Source organism: Papilio machaon, chromosome 14 (genome assembly GCF_912999745.1).
Source record: "Papilio machaon chromosome 14, ilPapMach1.1, whole genome shotgun sequence".
Classification (NCBI taxonomy): domain Eukaryota; kingdom Metazoa; phylum Arthropoda; class Insecta; order Lepidoptera; family Papilionidae; genus Papilio; species Papilio machaon.
In genome coordinates this window covers 6,540,962-6,564,123 of record NC_059999.1, presented here as the reverse complement: position 1 = coordinate 6,564,123, position 23,162 = coordinate 6,540,962, and the positions used below count along the sequence as shown (strand labels likewise).

The 23,162-nt window shown below is 31.1% G+C and overlaps 2 protein-coding genes across 2 annotated transcripts; one reads left to right on the top strand and one right to left on the bottom strand.

Annotated features, from left to right (window-relative positions):
• The first annotated feature begins 11,660 nt into the window (after positions 1 to 11,660).
• LOC106708416 lies at positions 11,661 to 16,387 on the top strand. Its single transcript, XM_045681019.1, has 3 exons — positions 11,661 to 11,837; positions 15,255 to 15,375; positions 16,017 to 16,387. The coding sequence occupies exons 1-3, from the start codon at positions 11,726 to 11,728 to the stop codon at positions 16,132 to 16,134; spliced, it is 351 nt and encodes a 116-aa protein (XP_045536975.1). The 5' UTR covers positions 11,661 to 11,725; the 3' UTR covers positions 16,135 to 16,387.
• A 1,104-nt stretch (positions 16,388 to 17,491) lies between these two features.
• Positions 17,492 to 22,331, bottom strand: LOC106708401 (4-coumarate--CoA ligase 3). Its single transcript, XM_014499896.2, has 8 exons — positions 22,134 to 22,331; positions 20,943 to 21,153; positions 20,315 to 20,671; positions 19,649 to 19,834; positions 19,231 to 19,352; positions 18,728 to 18,889; positions 18,319 to 18,489; positions 17,492 to 18,165 (listed from the first exon to the last, which is right to left on the bottom strand). Exons 1-8 carry the CDS (start codon positions 22,329 to 22,331, stop codon positions 17,875 to 17,877), a joined length of 1,698 nt encoding a protein of 565 aa, XP_014355382.2. The 3' UTR covers positions 17,492 to 17,874.
• Between the last annotated feature and the right edge of the window lie 831 nt (positions 22,332 to 23,162).

Genomic DNA, 23,162 nt, shown 5'->3' with positions numbered 1-23,162 from the left:
ACTTCATTATCATTCCACAGTCGCTACTGCGAATAAAAGGGGCTTTATCGTTATCAGAGTTGGTTACATTTGCATATAACACGTCTACCTAACGTATTCTATGCTGAAGCTCATTTTTGATAACACATTTGTTTAATGTCACACGAAAATTATACTTAAGTAATGCTTATTACAACTTGAATTTTAACTAAAATTTTCCGAGACATTTTAATATTCGAATAGAGCATTACAATTAATAATCACAAACAGTAAAATTATAAAATAACATGCCTATTTTTTTCAAAGCAAAAGGTGGCAAACTAGCAATCGGTCACCTGGTATATCTAAAATAGCCAACCGCTGCCCAGTATTGCTCTAAGTTAAAAGATTTCAGATGAGATGATGTACATAAAAAGAGTATGTATTTCCCTTTCGTATATAAGAAAAGGGTGAACAAGGAAAGAAGGCTTAAGCATGGACTCCGACAAACACAATTATCAGACAAAACGCGATACTACCACTATTAAATCTATCTAAATAAAATGACGACATATGACGTCATTTTAAAACTACGCAATTTTTAGTTATTCGTACAAATAATTATAAAGTAAATTGAAGAAATAACCTATAATTGTTTTGCAAATAAAACTTTTGATTCTTCAATTTGCAGTACGATGATAAAACTTAATGGAATAATGACGTAAAAATTGCTTCATGACTTTATTGGACTTTATACTCCTTATGTCATTGTAATTGATGATGTAAATGATGATTCATCATACCGTTTAGTTTATAGTATGGAATAAAATCAAACGATTTAATTTATTTTATTAAAGCATCATGTACACCATATAAACAAATGTAAAGGGACGCTTCTGACTGAAAGAGGGTACGTATTTAAATTCCATTGCGCCGACCAAGAGCCTAAACGACTGAACCGAATTGAACGGGTTTTTGTCATTTATGTCTTCTTCTCCGTAGTGACATCGGCTCAAATCACATAGTATACACAACTACTAATTAGGGAAGTTAGGCAAATTAGGGAAGAAATTAAGGGAGAACTCTAGTTTGAATTTCACTTTTCAAAAATTTTTGAACATAACTGAATAATTTTTTCGTCGTATATTCTACAATTACAAAATGTAACAAATGCAGCTAATAGATGGCGCTATATCATACACAAGAGCTTTAGTCTGATTATTTTATTTTTCAATTGAGGTTTAGTTATTCATAGTTCAAATTCCCTGAATTTATAAAAATAAAACTCCCTATTCATATTACTCAGATTAGTAACAAGAAATATTTGAGACTGACCATAAAAGGGAAGCTTTGTCATACGTAAAGTAAGACGAAATACAAGTAATGTCTATTGCCTTATAAGTAACGATGACTGTTGAAATAGAAATGTTTACCGAGAAACTTAGTAAATAAAGTTTTTCCGTAAAGAACTTTGCTCTGTGGACTTATTAACGTATTTAGTAGGTTATACTTGTTATTATAGGAGGATAGCTGGGTATTTCCTATAACTTATCATTCAATATAATTTAGCAAAAAAACTTTGAACGTTGGCTCCGAGACTATGTTTCAAAATTTTAAAAAAGTATTATTAAACTATTACTAATACTACATACATAATAACATACTAAACTACTAATTTAATGTTTTTGCTACAATCTGAAAATTTCTACTAATTTTGATAATCCCCATTTAAAATGATGATTTCTTGAATTTATATTATTAATGCATCTTTTACTTTTTTTTTAAAATATAAATTGCAGTTGTTACTTATCACTTTTAACGTAAAAATTTTCTCTCACTTTCTCAACTAGTCCAACGACTATATTGTAGCCTTTGTATAATAATTTACACTAATATGTACAAAACAAACAAAACTGTTAGAGAGTCATCGACACTATATTAACAAGACATAAGGTATTTACATATTTCATTATTACGATCTAAAGATTTAAACACCAAACTTAGAGAATCCGGAAAAAAGCTTAGTCAATATGATAACATATTTCATATAACCTTAAACATATCAGTAATGTTTCCATTAATTATATGTTTTAGTTTATTCCGTTATATTAAAGCATATCTTGTCTTGCCCGATCCCTATTTTTGTTAGTATATATGTATCTATAGTGTCTTTTATAGAGTTTTGTTTATTAAAAAGATCCTAGTACACTTCAGTGGCTACATTAAGTCGACTACTAATTTCTCCTTCATTTGTTTCGAATTTCACATTCTCATTTTTGACGTCACATTTATTAAATAACTAGCTATTACCCGCGACTCCGTCCGCGCGGAATTAAAAATAGAAAACGGGGTAAAAATTATCCTATGTCCTATTCCTGGTTCTAAGCTACCTGCCCACCAATTTTCAGTCAAATCGATTCAGCCGTTCTTGAGTTATAAATGGTGTAACTAACACAACTTTCTTTTATATATATAGATATAGATATTTTACTCATGAGTATTTAGTATTTTTCTTGAGTATTTAAATATTCTTATAATACTCGTGTTAATAAATTGTTTTCCGTAATAATTTTCAATACTGAAAGAATAAGTTTCTGTACGGATAAAGAACTTTTGTTTTAACATTCTTTTCATATCACCATGTCTTTCTTCTTGGATCTATTGTGAATCATTAATTATATACACTATTTTTAATTAAGTAAATAATCACGGTATAATTCTACAGGGATAGACAGATAGCGGTATCGATTTTGTTTTCCTAAAACACAGGGCTTTGCCCTAGTTCATAAACCAAGGCTCCAACATAATTGTTTATATGAGTGTTACAATTAAGCAGTTGTTTATTTATTATTTATTATTTATTATTAAGCAGTTTTTATTCGTATAGAGTTTTATTACATACTAGCTTTTACCCGCGACTCCGTCCGCGCGGAATAAAAAAAAAAAAAAAACGGGGTAAAAATTATCCTAGGTCCTATTCCTGGTTCTAAGGTACCTGCTCACCAATTTTCAGTCAAATCGATTCAGCCGTTCTTGAGTTATAAATGGTGTAACTAACACAACTTTCTTTTATATATATAGATTAATACTTACAATTCTAATTATATTTATCCTTTTATTTCTTGTTTCATTCGCAAATTTATTGGATCGCAATTTTATTGACTACTAGCTGTCGCCCGCGACTCCGTCCGCGCGCAGATAAAAAAAAAAAATGAAAAATAGATGTTGGCCGATTCTCAGACCTACTCAATATGCACACAAAATTTCATGAGAATCGGTCAAGCCGTTTCGGAGGAGTATGGGAACGAAAACTGTGACACGAGAATTTTATATATTAGATTTTAAGTATTTAAGTAAGACTATTTTAAGTATAAACGTGATAATATAAAATTGCAATTCTAATAATAGCAATGTACTCAGCATTGTTAACTTCAATGCTATTGTTAGAATTTACTGCCTTTTATACGATTTACAAACGACTTACAATCAAATGCCATCAAATGAAATGAGGTACTCAAATGGTATAGTTTTATTTCTTAATACTTCTATAGTATAGGGTGTCTCAGTAAGAGTGCACTTTTTAAAATTGGAATATTTTTTTTTTCGTGCAAGTGGCGAGTCTGAAATTTTACAGTTGTCACCTCTGTTTATTCCGATTATTAAAAAAGGTGCGCTTTTCGAAAGAACAACGCGTTATAATTGTGAAAACTTATTACAAAAATGGGAAAAATTACAGCCGAGAAAGTGCACCTAATGCGTCAACCATTCGAAGAGTGATCAAAAAATTGATATGATAATAAGAATCCTTTGCGTCAACGTACCGGTCGGTTCTGAAAACATTGCTGCTGTAAACGAGAGTATCGCCGAAAATCCGAAAACATCAATACAACATCGTTTTCTCAACAACTTTAAATTTCACAATTTTTCGAAAAAAGTCATTTTCTCCGATGATCTATATGGATCCATGAATGGCTTCGTGAATACACAAAATTGTCGTATTTGGGACTCATAAAATTCTCATGTAATCCATGAGAAACAAATGCACCCCACAACAAGTAACTGTCTGGTGCAGATTTCTGTCAGGCGGCGTGATTGGACCTTACTTTTTTGAAAATGAGGCCGAAATTGCAGTGACTGTAAACGGCATTCGTTATAGGAATATAATTACGGACTCCTTGTGGCCTCAACTGAACGGTATGAATCTGGACAACATGTGGTTTCAGCAGGACGGCGCAACCAAATCCAACGCGTCATCGGTGAGATACAGCCACATATATGTGCAAAAGTCATGGAAAAATTCATGAAAAGAGTAATGGCCTGTCATCGGAGCCGTGGAGGTCATTTGCCAGATTTTTAATTCCATACTTAATCGGAACATGTCTTCTTTACAATACAATAAAAATATCACAACTCTGTCATAAAATACTTGTTTTTATCTTAAAATGAAAAAGTGCACTCTTACTGAGACACCCTTTATAAGGTAACAAATGAGATAGCACATAAATTCGCCAAACATAGCGAAGTGGCCGCTGCCCATAGACATTCGCATTTGTAGAGTCGTTGCCTACTTTTAATCGACAGAGGATAACGCACAGAGAAGATATTTCCCCTTCTTGTACGTCTCCTTCACCAATTGAATTCACTCTTTTTCCGCATTTCTTCTTTTTCATAATTCAACCAAACTCTTTCTCTGTCTTTGTATCCAATCCACTCATAATATCCCACATCAAAATTAGATCTGAAATTAATATAAATTTTGTTATTTTCCCGTGTCGGACGTCAGCTAATAAACTAAAATAAATGCATAAAAATAAGACTATTTTTTTATTAGTTTTATATGCAAAAGATCCGGTGCGATACAGACCGCAAAATATTTGGAATTCTCAACACCCACTTATGTAAGAGATTTAGGCGCCACTTTTTTGTATACATCAAATTAACATAAGCGATAGCGACGATTTATTGACTATATTTTTATTTTGCTACGTCTGTTATGAGGAGATAATGGCATTTCTCAGTAGTATAATATTTATATATCTATGTTATTTTATTTTATATCTTTGCTATTCGTGAATATAATAAAAATATTCCAGTCATATGTTTATACAAAACATTTTTTATTTGTTTAAAAGGTTGTTTATATACAAATAGTTTGGAGAGGTAAATAAGAAAATGATCTTAATTAAATTATTATTTCACTAATGAACGGCGCTGTTTTTAAAACAATCTTATGTTGATAATGCTCTTGAGGCAGCTCCTAGAGGCAGAAAAGCTTGCGGTCGAGCCTACCAGACTCTCATAGAACGTGGATAATGTAGTACAAAATACTAATGTTTCTTACAATTTTGCTACGTTCGCTAATTAAATTGAATTTTCATTAAATTAAACATATTTAAAGTAAAAATTTCCTGACAATATGAACCTTTTAAAAATTAACGAGAATTTACAATGCACTAATATTCTCGTAATATATTTCTTATTAAATTGTTTAATCAATTGTGTGTCTCTTTTAATTCAGTAGTAAGTACTGTAACTTTTTAAAACAAGGATATGATTTCTTTTCGCTGAGATTATTACTATAAAGATGAAATCTATAACTTTTACATCTTAATGCTTACAAAAATAAATCCACGGTGACCGCGGAAAATCAAATTATTCTACGTAATCACAGTAATTAGTGCGACTGATTGTGTCGCTCGTAACAAAATATAGAAGTAATTAACTCGTAGTTGTTTTGTGACAAGATGATGTAAAGCTTTTTCATTCCTTTGTTTATGAGTTGAAATTAATAACAACAAGTGGTAATATAAATGTCAATAAACCCACACCTTTCTTTCCCCTACTCCAATTCTGTTCTTTGTTACCATCATGAGTTACCACTGCCTAAACATTTGTATGTAAAATTTGTTGATAATTTCGAAAACATCAAAGAGCTTTTACCTCTAAAAAATAATCTGATTTCTAACACAGTCAGTTGTCTATAATGTAAGGGAGAGGTGTCAAGGACTTAAGATCAGCTGCTCAAAGTCTGTAGATTATGACCACCCCCAAACTTGGACTTTTCCCCTATAACATTCCGAGAAAATACAAATTGAATGACAACTCACTTGTCTAAATAAGCTCAAAAGCTAAGGCTGTAGCCTCTCCAAGGACCTACAGTCAAAACTGTAAATGCGAACTCGCTTGCATAGTTACATCAAAGTAAAAAAAATCCTCCTTGGGTAAAAATAGGCCACTCAAAGTAATCTATGTTTATAAAAGGGACAAGCTACTTTTTAAAACGTAAAAATGTCACACAAATAACTGAATCTGCAAACGATGAGGCAGTGTGCTTTGTATTTACTTTATATTTTAAAGAGAACTTTTGATACAAAGCCAGTCTTTCGAGTACAAAGGATAACGTAAGCTATTGCTTAAAGCGTATTTTTTTCGTTCAACGACCATTTGAGTTTCCAATTTTGTATTCGGACCGTTGACAGTCTTTGTTCTTCTAAATAAAGTAGGTCTTTGACTAAATTCATCGCGCAAAATATACTCGTACATTACAAAATTGTTTCTACGTAAATAATTTCTTGTAATGGCAAACGATAATATAATTTAAAAAAATCGATACCATGGCATTAACGTTGTGGATTATCGTAGAGTTGTCAAAGTTTTTTTATTGTAACCGTATAATTTTTGAGTTATAATTTAGTTCGTTAACGCTTAAAGAGGGATTTTCGTCAGTCGTAAACCAAGTCGTTATCGGATTGCTTTTTCTCGGCATGTATACGGTACGCGGTTATTCCCAGCAACCGATGAAATTCATTGGTTGATGTTAAGCAAGCGTCGTGTGGGAATTCAGTTGACAAGTACTCGTATTAATGCGCGGTAAAGAATATCACGCAGAGCATTCAAACCACCAATGAATGTACTCGCATGCTGGCTCTATGGCATGCTTTATACAAAGTTTCTCGCACCCCCCATGCGAACTCTATCGACTAGTGAAAATGCGCCTTTACCATAGAATGGTCTGTTGTGAATGTCAAAGGAGACTGTGGCGTCCTCATGACAGGGTTGTGATTTTTTTGTTCAGGCTTAGTTTTGTATTCATAAAATCATTTCATTTTTCTTTTACTTAAGTAAATCTAAAATGAAACCAAAGAAACAATTGTTACTAGAGATTTTTACGAAACAAAGTCGAGAGAAGAAATAGCCCGTGGTAAAATATTAATGGATTGCTTTTAGGTGATACGCAAAAATATTTTAAAAGTAAAAAAGAATTATTTATTGGATTTTTTTTCTGTGACTGTTAAAATATTTAAATTTACTTGGAAACATTACTATTATTTAACGCTTATTGCATTTTAAGTTTTTATTTCTATTTCGGTGCATATATGAATTAGTTCGTAGAAAATTGATTTTATGCTAAATATCGATTTTGTACAGTTTAAAGTTATTATATGCCTACATATTCTAGTACTTACATATTTAAAGTTATAAAAAAAAATAAGACTAACCAGCTACTTACTTTTCTTTTTTCTTTTTTTTTTCTTTAACTTTTTTTTTTACTTTTCTATATCAATTACATCGTTTATACCGATTTTCTCGACCAATGGCTATAACCGGCAGACTGTGCCCTCATATTTGGGAAGTACAATCTCACTATACTAAGTGCAGGAAAAAATTGATGGCTGTGCACGTCATCTGATGAATAAATCTTTTTAAAAATGTGTTACGATTTCAATAAGATGGAATATAAAAAAACAATTAAGAAACGCATAATAGACTACTACAGCTTAAAGTTGAGAATAAATACCTCCAGTAACATACAATAATTGTGGGGTTAAAGTTGAAAACAGAATTACACATCTATTAGAAGTGGATTCAAAAATTGCAAATTTATATTTATTGGACAGTTCTATATTTAGCAATTTACGATAGTCCAAAACTAAAGGAATGCGAATAAAAATATATTCGCGTCTTCTTTGTTACGACAGTAAAAAACAAAACGAAAAAAGCTCGTAACTATAATTAATATTTATCTACTGGAATCTATGGAAATCGTTGAGGACATAACAAGTTGTGTTAAGTGATTTATGTGTGTTACCGGCATAGTGTAAGAGGCCCATTTATAATTTGCCTAGGCAAATCGTTAAGACTCGACAAATTGCATTTTGAACGAATTCATTCTCAAATTGTCCTAATTTTAGTTCACGGTTCCTTCCCACCTTCTAATGAGTAAATGATGCAGTGGGGTGGTTGATTTGGCGGAGGAGGGGATGAATAGGAAGAGGAACTATTCTCTTTCTGTGCGTCCCTTCCTCCGTTGATTAAAGGTAAGCAACGCATCTGCAATTGCATGTGTTCATGGGCAACGGTCACTTCGCTATTTCGGAAAATTTAGGTGGTTTGCCACTTATAGAAAAAAAATTGAACTTTTATATTTCGACAAATAGTATAACTGAATTTTCATTGGCTGCAATGGCAAAAGTGCCCTCCAGTCCGAGATTTTTAATGGGCACAAAAAATTACAGCCAATGAAGTTAACCTTAACAAAGTAGTGAAATATAATACGTCAATTTGTGAATTAATTCGTTCGATATGCATTCGCGAATTATTACAATTTGTCTAGGCAAATTACACACGGGCAGCGTACACGATTTGCCGGTAACACATACATGATTTTTCCTTAAATTCTTAGTTATCTTTATAGACCATAAAGCGGCGCCGCACTGACCCCTATAGAAATCCGTTTGGATCCGGTTGCGACGTTCTTAATTCCCTTTTTGGAAATTTTATGTTACACGTTTCGAGAAATTATTTGACTCTTGTAGCGTCTGAATAATATTATTTAAATGCTTCACAATACTTCGATTTACTATTTAGGTTATATTTAATAATGTTTAAAAAAATCCATTGATTAATAACGTAGTGACAAGATATGATAAAAGACAAAATATATATAAGCTCTATGACAGAAGAAATATTATTTAAAATAAAATGTATTCAAAACCGTTATCGACATGGATAGATATAAATTTCATAATGGAAAACAAGACAGTCTTTCTATCCCTTATTTTGTCAACAAAAGTATAAATTTTAAAAGATAAAAATATATACAAACCTTTTATACAATCTTTGATACGTAAATACGCTACTCTAACCATTTGTGCACGTCTAAATCCTTGAACAAGGTGAACCACCTAATGCAATATCACGCCGAGAATTTACAAACAAAATTCTTTAAATATTAGTATGCGGATCTAACGTTGACGTACACAAAAATGTTTAAAAAAAACTGGCGGCTGCTTACATCGTTGATGATGAATCACATGTAAATCCCATGATGACAAAAATTTCAAAGAAACGTCCTTCATAAGGACACCCGCAAACGATACTATTTACAAAAATTAACACGTTATTACGTTACGTTGTGATGTATTTCATTTTTTATTTTACACTATTATTATTTTATTACATTGACATTATTTCTTTTTTCGTTATTTTAGCACTTTTTAAAATTTCTGACATTGAATAAAATGGTTTCAAATTTATAAGCAACTAGCTATCACCCGAGACTCCGTCCGCGCGCAATTAAAAAATATAATAAGTAGCCTATGTGATCTTCCAATCTATGTTATACATCTGTGCCAAATTTCATCAACATCCGTTCAGCCGTTCCGGTGATACCTTCAAACAAACATCCATATAAACATTCGCATTTATAATACTAGAAAAATGTTGACTAAAAAACTTACTGTATATATTTATATTAAAATAAACTAAAAATATATTTTCATCAATACGTTTAAGAATAATTTTAAACAAAATAGTACATTTTTATAGAAAATTAACAATGTTTTTGTTATCTTACACATTTATCTATATATATAAAAGAAAGTCGTGTTAGTTACACTATTTATAACTCAAGAACGGCTGAATCGATTTGACTGAAAATTGGTGGGCAGGTAGCTTAGAACCAGGAAACGGACATAGGATAATTTTACCCCGTTTTCTATTTTTTATTCCGCGCGGACGGAGTCGCGGGTACAAGCTAGTCTATATATATATAAAAGAAAGTTGTGTTAGTTACACCATTTATAACTCAAGAACGGCTGAATCGATTTGACTGAAAATTGGTGGGCAGGTAGCTTAGAACCAGGAAACGGACATAGGATCATTTTTACCCCTTTTTTTATATTTTTATTCCGCGCGGACGGAGTCGCGGGAAAAAGCTAGTTTGTAATAATGTTAAATTAACAATATATGTCGAGGTTATTTTCAACTTATGTTCATATGAAATTGACAACTATATTAACATTACTGATAAAATTATAGGCCAAGCTATCATTTTAGGCGAACTTACGTGAATTCAACGCAAAGCTGACACTTGACAACGAAGGGCTTTCTACCGCTAAAGTTCAGTTTCGTAAGGTGATGTTATTCACAAACTTGGGCCTCGTAACTTCTAAATAAAGTTATCTAACTTTAGTACTTGACCAACGTTCACTCATCTAGGTGTTTTTGCTGAAAAGTTCCAGCTTTGTAAAAATGCCGCTAGTCTTCCGACCATGACAGCTTGAGCTTATACCTACCATTGTAAATTGTCATATTTTGTCAGCAATAAAAAGAAAGAATGAAAGAAAGAAAGAAAGAAAGAAAGAAAGAAAGAAAGAAAGAAAGAAAGAAAGAAAGAAAGAAAGAAGGAAAGAAAGAAAGAAAGAAAGAAAGAAAGAAAGAAAGAAAGAAAGAAAGAAAGAAAGAAAGAAATAAAGAAAGAAAGAAAGAAAGAAAGAAAGAAGGAAAGAAAGAAAGAAGGAAAGAAAGAAAGAAATACATTTATTCAAAAGAAAAGGTGTTCATTCGACATGTACTGCGGCAGGTACCGCATGCCGATTTTCAATGAACCCTTAAAAGCGTCTTAAACAGCCTAAATATTAAAATAATAATCTTTTTAAAATATACAGTCATAATATTTATGAAAACAGGTTTAATATTATTAAAAATACATATTAAATTGGTAATTATGATCTATATAATATTATGATTGATGTGATTTCCTAAATTAGAAAACCATCTACAATAAGGATATCCATTTAATATTCTAATTTTATATCGAATCCACTTTATTTTTGCGTTGATAAAATATTATGAATTTTAATAACTTCCTTAATTTTTTTTTCTTTCAATGTTTTTGTGTTCAACAATATATTTACTGTATGGTTTCTTGATATCTATATTTCTAAATATATAAACATTCTAAATAATTATTTAAAATATGATTGATTGAATGAATGAAAATTTGTTGAAAATTGTTGAATCTGGATGAAATTTGGCACAGAAATAGAATAGGCGAAATTATATTATTCATAATTATTTTAATTATTTTATTATTTACTTTGTACTATATACTACATAGTAAACTGTCTTTCGTATAGATTCACATTGTGTTTATTTCGTAAGGATACTTAAATGGTTGTTAATAAATAAAATTAAAAAAAAAAAAAAACTAGTTGACTGCTTTAGGTAACAACACACGTCCCGAATCACTGGGCCTAATTTCTCTTTCAGTATTTATTAAATTATCGTCTTAAAGTTTAAAGTAAAGAATGGAGGTTTGAGATTGTATTTCACGCGGACGAAGTCGCGGGCGATAGCTATCAAATGATAAGACGCATCGCAAGTCTACGGGTCGCCGTTTAGAAATAAAAACAAGTGTGCGTCAAACAAACAAGTCAGTCAGCATCGAGATACGGTGTTGGATATATTCGTGGAGCATTCGCTAATGAGAAGTGTTCTCATCATGGTACTGAAGACGTTAGTATTTCTGATGACCGTGGGTTTGGCGTGTGCTGCAGTATGGCTAGGAGAGCCTCCAAAGAAACCCCATAATTTAGGTATGTCAAATTTATTTATGACCGTTTAACCTATTTCTATTTATATTATTGTACTATGTTATGTGGTTAAGTTCAACTGAATAACATATGTGTAAAAGAATTATTACTTAAAGATTTTTTTTTGAGAAATAGTGAAAGTTTATGGAAAAAAGTGCTAAAAATTAAAGCTAAATCTTACGATAATTTGCATCTAAAATATCGCATTTATAAAATTAGTAAGATATAATGTAATTGCTTATTATCAGAAATTATATTTATTTACATAAATATTTTTATGTCTTGTGTTCAAATTGCAAATTCAAACTGTACCAGTTACTTGTTAGAAAGTTCAAAATTTAATATTGAAATTTTAATATTTTTAATATTTAATTTAAATTTAATATTCTTTTTATGATTAATGTATAAACTCGCGGAAATCTTTATACACTTCTCAGACAAAAAAGTGAAATTTTAATGAAGATGAGGTAAAAAAAACTATGACATAACTAAAGGAAGAGTATATTTAAGTAACTCGATAATTGTAGTCATACAGCACATCATTAAAGCATTTAAAAATTCGATTTTTAAGTTCACGTCCAACTGAGGTAAAGAAACGAGTAATGTAATATTTAGTTCACGGTCATTCTGATTAACTTATTTATAAAATTATACGTACTTTATATAAAAATCTTGTGTCATTGTTTGTTGTTTGCACTCCTTTGAAATGCCTTGACCTATTTTCATATTATTTTAGTATATGTAAGTACTTGATAGATACATGATACTTGATAGGTACATGGTCGTGAAGTTTTTTTTTTTTCAAGATTAACTGACTTCTATGTCGATAAAAATGTTTTATAATTTTCGTTATGTTTATTAATATAATCACATATATTTATCATCATAGTAACATTGGGCTCGGAGCCAACTCTAAGTTAGGGGTGACTAGGCCATAGTTAACCACGCTGGACCTGTGCGGGTTGACTTCACACATATCTTTGAATTTCGTCTCAAATATGTGCAGGTTGCACGATGTTTTCCTTCACCGTAAGAACGGTAAATGTACATATGTTAATCAAAAAACACATAGGAACATAGCGTGATTCGAACCGAGGATCTGCATATTACAAATCAAGTGCTTAACCCCTGAGCCACTGACGTTCTGAGTAACACAGTTTTCTCATAATAACCGTAATTATGTTTTGACATCAACTGTATTAGATAACCTTACAGATAATGTGTAATGTTCTGACATAGTAATGATGTGCGGTCAATTAACAATACCTACATATTTGTATGGAAAATAAACATAGAATGAATGCCAGTAAGTTTTATTCAATGGCTTATAAATGACTACGGAAATATGCAAACATCATATGAATAACAAATCGCATATATCCTAGTGAATAAGAGTATGAAAATCCGATCATGTCCAAGGTTGTAATCTTAGTTTGGATGGTGAAAAGAAGTATTAGTAAACCAATACAAAAATTTGACTTTGTAAAAGGAAAGCTGTATTTCCAAATTATTAATATTATAATAAATGCAAATAAATCAATTCAGTTTATTAATTGATAAAGCAGACACAAATCGCGTTTTTATTGTTTTCGTTTAAACCTGTTTTGTTTTCGAAAGAATCCTCAATCTCATCATTCATTCAGTGAACGAGATGTCAGACGGCGCCAAGATGACATTATACTCGAATTATATCGGAATAGTCGCCGGCAAGATGGCGCCGATTAACAAATTAATCGAAGTGTTTACTTCATATTGTCTTGGAATATTTCTTTAATTGGATAGCACATCCGCTTCCTAATTATGACAATAAAATTGATAATTAATAAACCAACAAGCTTGATGTATATTGTACAGAATAAGTTAACCATTTTTTTTTAAAGTGCTGTTTTACGTAACTATTTGTCACGCAAAGCACCGTTATGAAATGGTCTGCCCTCGGCGGTATTTCCAAATCAATACGACTTAGTATCCTTCAAGAAGCGAGCTAACCATCTCCTTAAAGGCCGGCAACATATAAGCAGTTTCTAGAGTGTTCCGGATGTCCATAGGGTTGATGATCGGTGTTCCCGTCGCTCGCTCACCTCATGCTCTTAAAAAACGCTGTACTTATATGTTGTCTAAGTGTGTATTAAAAATTACAAAACATTAAATTTACACGACTGTCGTAAAATCAAACATCTGACAATCGTTTAACTGAAGGTCTGAATAAAGTAGTTTTTTTGTTTTATTGCTTTTATCAAAACTTAAAGAATTTTTGAAACATTTACCGCGTTCTGACGTCACAGATTCAACAATAAGGTCAAATAAAACAATGTATTTTTTCCGCAACTTCCAGTCTCATACTTTTTGCCAAATGGAGTAGAGACAAGATTTTTTAACTACAGAGACATATGTACTTTAACCTCCGATGCTTTGAAACTTTATATTTCACATGGGTGAATAAGGCACAGTACATAGTAAAAATAATAATAGCGATTAGAAAAGCTTTTTATTATTGACAGATAATGTTTTAAGTCCAGGTAGTTTTTAGGTCGGAATAAAATATCAAAAAAGATTTCCTTTCACCTCCTCGTTTAGAACAAACAATTTTAAAGTAACTTAAATTAATTAGATGTATGTTATAATAGAAATATTAATTTCTGCACTTATATATTTAAAATATATATTATTTATTTCGACTCTACAGGGTCAAAGTTCTCAATTGTAAATATGATACAAGGTCAAATTATTTTTGAAGAGTTCTTCACATCGTTTCATTTTGTTTACCTTACGATGATATCATTCAAACATATTGACACGTCATAATTGTTTATATCTTTTGAATCCCACACTTGTAATATACCGTACTTGTACACATGTGTCCATGTGTCTACGCATATTATAAACAGTCAAAATTTGCTACTCGACGAATTATAACGATTTTTACGTATTTCTAGTTCGTGGTTTAAATTATTTCATTTCAGTTCAGTTAAACTAACGAATACAAAGAGGATATGTCAAATTTAAAAAATATAGGTACATATTTATTTAAAAATAAAATACTTGTAAATATCGTTGAACAAAAATATTAAAATTCGGATTTAATATTTATAAATGCAAGGTCTTTCCAACAAAAAGAGTTCAACGCATTCATAAAATAGAAAATACGAGTAGTCGGTCTACATTCCATGCATTTTGAGTTGTCGAATTATTAATTCAAATACAAAAACAAAACTTTTTCTAGTCGTTTCGGTTGGCTTTAAATATTATAATAATTTTATGCAAGAAACGCAGAATGCCACTGTCGTGCCCCTTGTATTGATAGTCATCCCTTTTCATTTACTTTGAAAAAACGTATACATCTGTAACATTACGTTCCTTTTTTAAGGATATCAAATTCTATGCATATAATTAATTAACTTCATTTTCATTTGTTTACAGAAAAAAAAGAGGGTTGTTACATTCGGGAGATAAACGATGTTATACCATATGGTCAAGAAATATCACCTATTGGCTACTGCGTCAGAATCGAATGTGGGAAGGACTTGATACATTACGCATCGTAAGTATTTCTTTTAAACTTGTTAATAATTTAATCAATACGTCAGATTTGAATATTTAAAGTGTAAAATGAAATTTAAATATTTCATATAAAACGTAAAAAACTAAGCTAGTAACATATACCAGTCTGTAACATAGATATATTTGTTTTAAAATTCATCCACATTCGTTCAGACTGTACTGGTTTTAAACACACATACTTATTTATCCAAACTTTGGAATTTGTAATATAAGTTAGGCCACAAATATTTGTACCTAGCTTTTACCCGCGACTCCGTCCGCGCGGAATAAAAGAAATGCACACAAGATAAAAAAGTTCCTATGTTCGTCTCCTAGTTCTAGGTTACCTCCCCATCAATTTTCAGCTAAATCAGTTCGACCGATTTTGAGTTATAAATAGTGTAACTAACACGACTTTCTTTTATATATATAGACTAGCTTTTCCCCGAGACTCCGTCCGCGCGGAATAAAAAAAATGTACACAAGATAAAACAGTTCCTATGTCCGTCTCCTAGTTCTAAGCTACATCCCCATCAATTTTCGGCTAACTCGGTTGGACCGATCTTGAGTTATAAATAGAGTAAATAACACGACTTTCTTTTATATATATAGATAATACTAATATTTATCTTTTTTTTTCAGATGCGGCGTAGTTGCGACCGATGACCCTAAATGTCATATCACGGAGATAGACCTGCATAGACCTTACCCCGATTGTTGTCCAGACATCAAATGTGAACTGGACAATAATCTTGTTTAAATGTAGAAGACGTGGTGTTATATGTTGGGAATTAAATCAATTAATTGACTGTCATACTCAGAGACGTCCAGTGGACAATAAGAGCCCCTAAATGTAGATTGTTAATGCGAAATCTACACTGAAAGACTGCAGTTACCAATGACTCTTAGTGTGGCAAACAAAATATATTTTAAGGCTATGAACTGAAAAAATAGTTTTGGAAAATACCAAAAACTGAACATGTCAAATCAAAATGTTAAAATAACTTGCTCTTTACCAATTGTACAAATTTATACAAAATTTTTAATAAGCAAAATAGTTAAATGAATTTATTAAAGATTTCTTACATCATTGTTAAAAAAATATTATATTAAACTTAAAATTTTAAGCTTTTATTGTGTGGAATTATGTTTTACTTTTTTTTTGATGGAATTGTGTGTGCTTTTGCCGTCAGTTTTCATTGTCTATAGACTTGTACAAAAACGTATCTTTTACTCTTATTCCATATGAATAAAAAAGAGATATGTTTTCAACCAGATATGTCAACAGTGTAAATTCACGGTAAGAATATAAACATATCTGTGATAGAAATTGTATGTTTGTATTATAATCTGAATATACAAGAATATAACATACACTTTATCGTAACATATAAACGATTTCCTGTTCCCGACATTACGCCATTAGTCATTCTGCTTGAATACTTTAGTTCCTTGTAGAAGAGTTTGAACGTAATTCATACTCGAGAAGCTATCTTGCCGCCAAATTGTTATAAAATAATTTATTTTTTAATTAAAAATTTTTTTTTGCAATTTCGTTTTTATTATAATTTAAATTACCTATATAATAAAAGTTGTTGTTACAAAATATTAAATAAAAAGACAAAGACTGAAAAAGTGAAAAAAGTAGGCAAGAACATGTCCTCTTACATCAGCTTCTCTTCAAAGTCCCGTCAAAATCAGGCCGTTTCGGCAAAAATTTAAAAAACTGCAACGCAAATATACCATGTTCGCGATTTTTTTTCGATATTTATTACAGACGCACGAATTTTATTGATTGTATAGATACGAGTATACTATTAAATCAGTGAACTGACAGCCTGATGATGATGAATACATCATGTAAGTAAATGTCAGTACATAATATATTGAATACTTTGGTCTGGTGATGTAATGTTTGCAACCAGAAGTGTATGTACAAGACCAAATTCTCTTTACATAAGTTATCACAAATTAATATACACATAACACTTATTAAAAAAACAATTATAATTATTTGCATCTTTATTTCCTCAGGCGCTTTTAACTGAAATTATCAAAAAAACTATTTTTTATAAAGAAATTTACATTTACAATATATATAATAGACATGTGTCGACATTAACCCAAAAATTCAACAAAAAACAATTTTTATGTGAATCTAGTGAACTTAAAAATTAAGTTTCAAATACACTTATGCATACATCATATTATCATTACTAAGAAAAATTATGTCGCCAAAGTTCAATCGTGAATTTAATACGAGATTTTATATAAAACCATAACTTTCAAGAATTTACGACGCCGCTATCACTTCAGGTTATAAATTTGGCTTTACGTTATTATCCCAGATTTGACTCACAATTTCATTTCAATGTCTTAGAAACCAAATTGAATATTAAAAAAAAATGTACTTAGATTACTAATAAACCTTATTTCACTGTACTTTAACAGTGACAATGATAATGACAGATTTACAAATTGTAATTACAAGCTATATAAATCAACAAAATTTTTCTACTAAAACCCTCCTCAATATCTTTCCGGAAGGATTTTTTGGTATTTCATTTATAAATGTAACTTCTTTTAACCTTTTATAAGGTGCTACTCGTTTAGCTACAAACGACATTATATCTTCTTCGTTCACTTTAGCACTATCTTTTACAACGATGAATGCTTTTGGTTTTTCTCCTGTTTTTTCATCTGGTATCGGAACAACAGCTGCATCGAAAACTGCAGGATGCTCTTTACAAACGCTTTCAAGCTCAGCTGGTGGGACTTGATACGCGTTTACCTGAAATATATTGTATTTGCCAATCTTAGTGTCTTCATTTAATCAGTAGTTGTTCACACCGTATGTTAATCACTTCACCAATTACACCAGGAATTGTAAAAAAATATCATACTTTGTATCTGCATCCAAGCCTAAATTTATGGGGACATTTACCTTGATTAGCTCTTTGAGCCTGTCTGCTATTGTCACAGCTCCAAATTCATCTACTTTTGCCAAGTCTCCAGTCCTCAGCCAACCGTCTTCTAAAAATACTTGTTTGTTGGCTTCTGGATTGTTCTTGTAACCCTTCATTATATTTGGTCCTTTTATAACTAATTCTCCTACCTATAAAGATTACATTACAGTTCTAAAAAGGATTAATGTCAAGTTTAAGGCATTTGGCCTTTTTTTTTAATTCCGAATTATCCTTTAAGTGGTATGTTTAACATATGATTGTAGCGTAAGTCTGGATCACAAGAAATTTTTATTTGGTTTAGCTTTCAACAACTTTGTTAAACGTCAATGTCAAGGTTATAGTCATAGTTCTTTCACATGAAGAGAACTGTAATTTATAATTTCTTACCTCATTGGGTCCCAGATTGTTATTGTTACCGTCAATTATCCTTAGGTAACTGTTAGGTAAAGCGAACCCTACTTTTGTGTAGTCCTTTTGTCCAATTGGACTACAAGTCGCAAGCGGACTGGTCTCCGTTAGACCGTAAGCTTGGACGAAGTGGGCACTGGGCTGAAACATAACAAATTTATTGTGAAATACATGTCTTATTGTTTGTAGCTACATATGTTATGTAACTGGAATAGAATAGATGATTTGTATTTTATTTATTTAATCAGAAAATAGAATGAAAATTCCACTAATGTTACAAGTACACCGTATGGCAAACTCCCTTTCAGTAATTTCTTCCGCAACTCTTTGTTTTGCTTTCTCTGCTCAGGTACTTTTTTATTTTGAGGATAATTTTTTTGCAGTTTTTATTACATAGAATAAAGAACCACAATTTTGCATTGGCTTCCAGTTAACTTGCGTAGGTAGAATTAAAAAATAACATATCTTAGAAAAACCCTTACTTTGAGTTTGCTTAAGAATTGCTCAATATCTGCCACAGGCAAAGGCGCAGCTCCACACGTTATGCATCGTAAGTGTTCTAAATATTTTGGTAGCACTTGAGGATATGAACCCATGAATAATACTGTAAAAAATATTATTGGTAATAACCAAACATTTTTTTCTCAATGATAATCATTAAACATTTGATTGTCATATTCTCAACGAAAGAATTTCGTTCTTCGATAAAATTCATGAAATATTAATCGAAAAAAAAGTGCGATAAGATTAAAATACTTTCGTACACATAATCTTGTTTTATTGCATAATCTTGAAATTTAATATTGCTGGATGCATTTATGATAAAATTTAAAGTTATTAAAATTATTATTATTTTTAAATAATTGAATTAAAAAATCTTAAGAAATAATAAAAACATACCTGTTGGTGGAGACAAGTAGAATAAGTTCAAATTAAAATTTGAGAGTATATTGACGAATGTTTCAGGTCTAAATTGTGGAACAGTCACTAATTTCAATCCGACTGAGAACTTATGAAGAGTGACAACTGTTAATCCATAACAATGAAATATTGGCAAAGAGACCAGTACACTGTCTTGGTGTGATTCTGTGGAAAAGTATATTTTTTTTGTGTTCTCCAAGGTCCATAAATTATATTTTAGTCTAATTATAAATATCGGTCATGACGTTTATAACTACAATTGAAGTACTGTAGTTGATTTTTCTGGACCTATTTTCAATTTAAAATTTGATAAAAGACTTAACAGTGGTACACACCTACAACATCTATTGTACGAATAGACTGGCTCAACAAGTGCAATACCACAACCACGTAGACGACAGGCGTTAAAAAAAATAATTCCGTGTTTCGTCTGATGAATATGCATGCCCGAGGCCTAATTTTATCTGTATTTTTCCACCCTTTTCTTTTTACCAAAGGATAGGAAATATTCTTATTCTGTGTACCTCCTTCTACGTCGATTAAAAGTAGGCAACGCATCTGTAATTGGCCAGTGGTCGCTTCGCTATTTCAGCGAATTCATGTGGCCGCTTTTTTGTTTGTCACCTTATAATATAAAAATCTTACCTGTTGTATACTCGTATTGCCTACATTCTGTATCCTGTTGTATTAGATTAGCTACAATATTTGTATTAGTTAACTCAACCCCTTTTGGTAGACCAGTAGTTCCACTAGAATAAGGTAGAAATGCAAGGTCTTCTCCCTTACTATTAACTTCTTTTAGTATGCTTACGTCTACATGACTGTCTTCAACTAATTCTTTAAAAGATATTGTTCCTTCTGGTAGTTTCCCGTCTAAATTAATTACTATAATAGGTATATTTCTTTGGCTTAGTTTCAATGCTTCTTTGACCGTGTCAACAGTTTCGCGGACGGTGAAAATTAATTTTGTATCAGACATAGTTAATTGTCGTTGAATTTCATCTGAAATTTATTTAAATATCATTACATTATTTTTATTGTGGTGTGCATCGATTAGTATACGCCTGTCATATGTTACTATTATTTTTTGTCATGGCAACGTGTAAACACTTTCTTTCTACCAAAAAGGACGAATGACAGAGAGATTAATGATGTAAATTCTTCAATTTTATATTGTTGGTAATTAAGACCTAAACCATCATTCATTCGTGACTCAGATTTAAAATTTCAGTGATCTGAAATGATAATTGTTTTATTTAATAAAAATACTTACATGCTGTATAGTTTGGATTCATAGTAGAGATGACACCTCCGGCGTTAAGTGAACCTATTAAGGTCGTAAGGTATTCCGGCATATTCGGCAATAAAACTCCGATTGTATCTCCATTTTCTATTTTTAATTTCTTCCTCAAATTCGCTCCAAGTCTTTGCGACTGCCTATGTATTTGCTCGTACGTGTAATTCCGACCAGTAATTCCACATACCTAGAAGGTCAATTGACAAGTCTGTATAAATAATACTGAACCTGAACGAACATTACAACGTAACTTACTAATAGTAATATTATGACCATTACTAAACCATTTATTAGATTTTTATGAAACTTTCTCCTCAGAAGTGTTTGTGAAAAGCGCTTCTGAGTTTCACTAGGTCAAAAGCAAGACCCGTTTTGTAAAAATAAAGTTTTAAGACAATCGAATTTTTAATGCCCATCATACCTTAGCATATTTACTTTTTAATTTCTATATATTCGAATATTTTAGTCTCATTTTAAATTCACAAACCAAAATGTTATTGAAACATTGTTGTATAACCAAAATGTAATTGAAAAATTGATTATGGTTAGGTCCTTAATGTCTTCTTTCAAGGTCGACGTCTTCAAGGTAAACCTGATTTAAACGCTGCGCTGTTTTAAAAGATGACGTTCGACTTTTGGTTGTGTAAAAAATATAGTCAACACACTCTTTTATTTATATGCAGCGTTGAAAATTAAGCAGATAACTGGTAGTCTCAAAAATAATGTTTTGTTTTACTTATTCAATATTGATAATGATATCAGAGTAATTAAGATTACTAATGCTGTATCAAAAATTATACCGGATTATAAGTTACTTTGTGTTTTTATTATACATTTTTTACAATTAAATATGGCAAAAAACGAATTGACCGATGCTCATAGAAGTTAAAAGGTTTTGATGTATGTCCTACTTTTAATAGATAACACGACAAATAGAATGGAAACATTTTCTCTTCCTATTTATCCCCTCACCCGCCAAGTCCACTTCCCTTTCTAAGAATATAAATGTCACCGGACCACAAAATAAACACACACATGTCCCAAAATATTTTACTCGTATTTACTTAAGTAAATAGAGTTGTTCTCTTAATAAACAACTTCTTTAATCAATATTTTAGTCCAAAATATTCCACATTATTTAAATTAGTAAATAAAAAATATTTTTACCGCTGCAGTTCTCGTTGCCCACTTCTCCAAATTGTTCACCAGATGTTCAGCAACGCTTATATTTGGAATTTCTATATCTTTAAATGGAGATTTAGCAACCTTATCACTTGTCCATACATGTTTCTTCTTAATTAATACACCAAGTAAGTTTCTATACTCAGGTTTAAATGTTTTATTTAGCAATTGCGTTCTAAACATGTCAAATTGTATTTATATGGAATACGTAATAAAAGTACTGTTTTAAATTGCAACTCAATGTTATAGACGTCACTCACGCAAAGTCAGCCAATGACTGAAGTAATCAAACAACACTGACCGTGACTACACGGTGTGCGTTGTACAATAACGACGATCATTCAAAACGAACGCGACAGTCTTTTGCCATTAAAAAATTGATACAGCCTTTTAAATATTAGCTAACCCTATTATAAAACCAACAAATAGATTTTCATTTGGCGGTTTTCTCTCGCCTCTTCCAAATCCATACATCTAAGTACGGATACAAAAAGGCAAATCCTCTTTTTCTCTTTCTAGCTCGTATCCCATATTACCAATACTTGATACAAAAATAATTTTATAGTTTATGTTGCAATTATTTAAACATTTTAAAATAATTAAACGGTTTCTGATTACGCTTCTGTGTAAATGAGGACAGTGCTACCAATTATCATACTTGTATACATCAATATTAAATGATAATTTTGGACGATTTCGATAACACCGCACAACGTGGCTATTCAAAGCTCAATGTTATTTTGTTTTGTTTTGTAACCATATAATATTTCAATTTAATAAAATGCCATATAGTTACTGGCCAGTTGCTAACTAAGAATGATGAAGTGGCTACTGAGGTAGTACTTTGGTATAGAGTTGGTGTAATAAAACACTAAGCAACAGTTCAAGTAAAAGACTTAAATACAGTGGAAAATAACTTTTACTGTCACAGGTATTTGTGACAGTAGTTATTTTCTTTTAACGAAATTGTCTTCCAATTGGCTTTCTGCGTTTTGTTTTGTAGAGGCAAGGGGT